At 32.3% G+C, this 4,687-nt stretch overlaps 1 protein-coding gene across 3 annotated transcripts in view; it reads left to right on the top strand.

Annotated features, from left to right (window-relative positions):
* Positions 1–4,687, top strand: part of LOC106467809 (nephrin-like) — a 102,935-nt gene that overhangs the window by 84,550 nt on the left and 13,698 nt on the right. For all 3 annotated transcript variants that reach the window (XM_022396005.1, XM_022396004.1, XM_022396006.1), the window contains 2 exons: positions 1,693–1,980; positions 3,652–3,951. In XM_022396005.1, the coding sequence (XP_022251713.1) occupies positions 1,693–1,980; positions 3,652–3,951 (588 nt within the window). The remainder of the gene's footprint in view (positions 1–1,692; positions 1,981–3,651; positions 3,952–4,687) is intronic.

Here is a 4,687-nt window from a genome sequence, read left to right as displayed (position 1 = left end):
TTGTCTACTGGAAAACAGTTCTAATGAATTGTAGAGTATGTTGTTACTTATTTTTCTATGTAACTAAGATATATCTTAATTGTATTCAACCTTAAAATATCTTTAGAGTAGTTGGTATCATTAGCTACAATGGCATGCTGATAATTTATTGTCCGAAAGGATATTAAGTTGATTTAACTTATCTGTTTTCTGGGCTCACTTAAATATCTTTACATACCACTGATCTGATAATGAGTAGGAACTTTGAGTTTCACAAGAAACTACATTTTTCATCTTACTTCATCTACCGTTTCTACATAAACAACATAATTGTAGTATATTTTAGGTTTTTCAGACACTACTCTTCATTAGGTACCTTTTTTGTAATATCTCGCTAATTATACTGTGTCTGTTTCAAAATCTTTTTAATTTTTATCTCGATTTCTCCCCTAATTAAACGCATATTTTAACTTCAAATCGCCAGTTTACCTTCTCAGAAATCACGATATAGCTTTGTTTTCAACTTAATGGTGTATCCCACTGTTTGATAACATTCTGCAGAGTGAGTTGTCTTCATAAAGTAGAGAACTGTTAATGTTTTCTTTTTTTAAAACTTGACCCACATAGTTCAAATATATCTCAGTATGCGAAAACCATCCTTATATAAATAACTTTGTACATCCATAAACGAGAAGACACTGTGCTATCTAATGGTAGGATTTCAACGTGAACCAAATATATAGATGCTAAACCTATCACCCTTGACATATAATTGTTTGCATCTGAGCAACCTGGCAGTGTATTAGCATGTTCTTATATCCATGCATGCTCTCATGTGTTTACAGACTATTCTAATTTGGCATTTACACTGTTTTCACCAAGAAACTATGATTAAATTTTATTGATCGAAACTGCCCTTTTTTTTATATAACAATCTGGTGCAGCGTCCTCATCTACAAAGTGAAGTAGTTTAAGAAAATAACCGAATGCCTCCAAAATTCATTCCAATGAATCTAAACATAGCTTATGGTATCAATACTTTTAAGTTGGCGAAGACTTTCGGGTTTCTAGCCAATCGCTGCTTCCATTCAGATGATAGCTGAATAAACTGAAATCCCAGTAATCTCATTCCACTACAAAACCGACAACCATCTACATTAGTAGGTTTGTGTAGTATAAGAATGGCATCCCTATCTTTCATAGAAAATTAATTTATTAGACATTGTAGCGTCGTGCAGATGTTCGTAATCGTCAGAATAGGGGTTATGATGATGATGATGAAGTAGTTCTTATGGTAACACAGAACCTAGAATATATTTCTTACGAAGTATGATTAACCCCCAGTATACATACCTATGGTTTTACAAAATAGAGTGAATGTAGATTAATTTCACTAAAATTTTACTTACTTTTCATTAAAACTAAAGTACTTTAAATGGTTAAAAATAATGTTGAAGTTTAATCTAAGTATACTGAACGGCAATACATCATGTGAGGTATTATTGGGTTTACGACCAATAACACCGTTAGCAATAATGAACAACAGTAAATATATGTACTTTTTGTCTATATGTATAGCATCTGTATACGTGTGTAGATACGTATGATGTTTAATACATCTCTGGTTAGGTATAATGTATATATATATATGAATTATGTTCTGTGCATTTTCTTATTTTGAGACATGATTATGCTGTTTTATTCTATGTTTAGTTATTCCAATGTGTAGTGACTCTCGAGAAAAGGATTACCGACTTGCGAGAAATGAAAGCGTTACGATTCCTTGTGTGGTCGATGCTAATCCGTCTGATGTGGAATTTTACTGGAATTTGAATAATTCACGAGAACTGGTGGACATTCATTCATTTTCTGTCAACGGTTCAAGAAGTGAACTTGTATACAGACCTAGGGGTGACAACGATTACGGAGTTTTGCTCTGTTGGACAAGAAACACTATTGGTGTACAAAAAGAACCTTGCGTATTTAATATTATATCTGTAGGTAGGTGGCGAACAAGGTCTCACACATTTAATATTATATCTGTAGATAGGTTGGTGGCGAACAAGGCCTCACATATTTAATATTATATCTGTAAGTAGGTAGTAAATAACGCCTTACAATTCACTATTATATCTGTAGATAGGTAGTGAACAAGGCCTCACACATTTAATATTATATCTGTAGATAGGTAGTGAACAAGGCCTCACACATTTAATATTATATCTGTAGGTAGGTGGCGAACAAGGCCTCACACATTTAATATTATATCTGTAAGTAGGTAGTAAATAAGGCCTTACAATTCACTATTATATCTGTAGATAGGTGGCGAACAAGGCCTCACACATTTAATATTATATCTGTAAGTAGGTAGTAAATAAGGCCTTACAATTCACTATTATATCTGTAGATAGGTGGCGAACAAGGCCTCACACATTTAATATTATATCTGTAAGTAGGTAGTAAATAAGACCTTACAATTCACTATTATATCTGTAGGTAGTAAACAAAGCCTTACATATTCAGCATTATATTCTTGGGTAGTTAGTAGTGAATAAAGCCTTACATATTCAACATTATATTCTTGGGTAGGTAGTGAACAAAGCCTTACATATTCAGCATTATATTCTTGGGTAGGTAGTGAACAAAGCCTTAGATATTCAACATTATATTCTTGGGTAGGTAGTTATTTATTAATTTAATTTTAATTTAATTATACATCTATCATCACTATTATTATACACATAATTTTATGCAAGTAACAGAGGATTATATTTTAAATATTAAGAAGTGGAGATCAAGACTGTTAATCGCTGCATGGCACTTATTAATAAAAAAAAAAATAAACCCAGTATAGCAACAACAATCTGTAAAATAATTGTACAATTAATCCACGTTAACTATTGTATTCTTAGAAGATTTATCAAAAATTAAGAAGAACATTAACATTTTAACTGCAGTCATTGAGTACAACAGATACAAGGCTTAAACTTAAAATAAGACCCAAAACTCGAGCGCTTTCGAATAGTTGACTATTCTTCTTCAGGAGAACAAAGGAACAAGGCTTAAGTATGCAAGCAAAAATAAGCTGATATGTCTAACCTAAGATAATATAATTTAAATATATAATAAATTGTAAATTATGTTAAGAAAATAAGGTTAAATATTGTGCATAAAAATAATCAAGTTTAATACTGTTGTTCCCGATGACATCGTATCTGCTCGCCACTATAGAAACAGAACAAACAAACGTAAGTCTAATTTAGTATAAAATTGCACAAATTAAGTAAAGTGTATTTTCAAAATAATTCGAAATTAATGATAATACTTGCAAGAAATAATAAACAATAGTAATTGGACTTTAAATAAAAATAAGCTTCAAGCGATATTTAATCGCCAACGCTCTCACATGGATTTCCTTCTTCTGGGTAAACTAGTCTCATAAAAGAAAAGTGACTGATTTTTTTAGCGAAGTAGTCACCGAAATAACTAAGAAAATTAAAAATAAATCGATTTTCAGCGACTAAATATTTCAACAGACAAATAGAAGTCGTCTCATCTACATACTATTATTGTATCTATTTGTGAAAGAAGTCCTTTATATACAAAATGTTCTTAATGTTGTTTTTCACAATCAATTTTACTTGAATTTTGACAAAGTCTGGTAATTTGTAGGAAGACCTCGTCCGCTGCAGAACTGTGTCCTCTTCAATATCTCGGCAAGAGGATTTTCTGTGCGATGCAAGAAAGGCTACGATGGAGGCCTGACTCAAAGGTTTCATCTAGAAATATACAGTTCGTTAAAAGAAAGAGTGTTTTCAAACATGACTCAAACTATATCACCAACGTTTCTTGCGACGAACCTGCCTCCTTCAACATCGTTCACTCTAGTGATCTATGCTTCGAATATGAAAGGAAAAAGCGTTTCTGTTATACTGACTGCAACTACAACTCCCGCAACTCAAGAACTTAAAGGTGAGCACATTTTATTAGCAAGTTTTCTAGTTGATCTATTAGACAAAATTATTTTAACTATCAGGGTTGCTACGAAATAAGTTTATGTCAAATGTATAGGTGGCGTGAGAACCATACAATCCATAGCTTTGGCAGTTTACACAAAAATTACCACAGGTGGTGTTGTAAGATTTCGTTGAAGCACAATAAATTTTATTTCATTTTAAGAATACAGTAATATCAATGTACGTCACATCAAATTCTCAATCTGCTTTTCTTCCATTTCTACAACAGACAAGGTATAACATGATGGACAGCAGCAAGAGGCGTATCCTAAACACGAACAAGTTAACATCATGCTGAAGCTTTGAACTCTGATTCCTAATGATATCACCTTATTACAAAATACGGTTACAAAGACACATTGTGTTACCACCTGTGTTTTATTTTTATACTACTTGACAAAGATGTATGCTGTAAGGTTTTCCCACCACCAACACATGCATTTTTCCATCTATTATTTTACGTTACAAGGTTCATCTCTCGTTATATCTATATGCTCCGTGGATTCTCTTTCGTTATATCAGTACGTTCCGTAAGTTATCTTTCGTTATATCAGTACGTTCCGTAAGTTATCTTTCGTTACATTTGTATAATCCATAGACATCAGCTTATAAATAACGTTAATCAGAACTACTGTACATGTTTCGTTAGATCAGTCAATACCGGAGTAAGTAGGTTTCAAGTTTACAGCACG

Source organism: Limulus polyphemus, unplaced genomic scaffold (genome assembly GCF_000517525.1).
Source record: "Limulus polyphemus unplaced genomic scaffold, Limulus_polyphemus-2.1.2 Scaffold2749, whole genome shotgun sequence".
Classification (NCBI taxonomy): Eukaryota; Metazoa; Arthropoda; class Merostomata; order Xiphosura; family Limulidae; genus Limulus; species Limulus polyphemus.
Note: the sequence above shows the minus strand (reverse complement) of the source record. Positions and strands in the feature narration are given on the sequence as shown.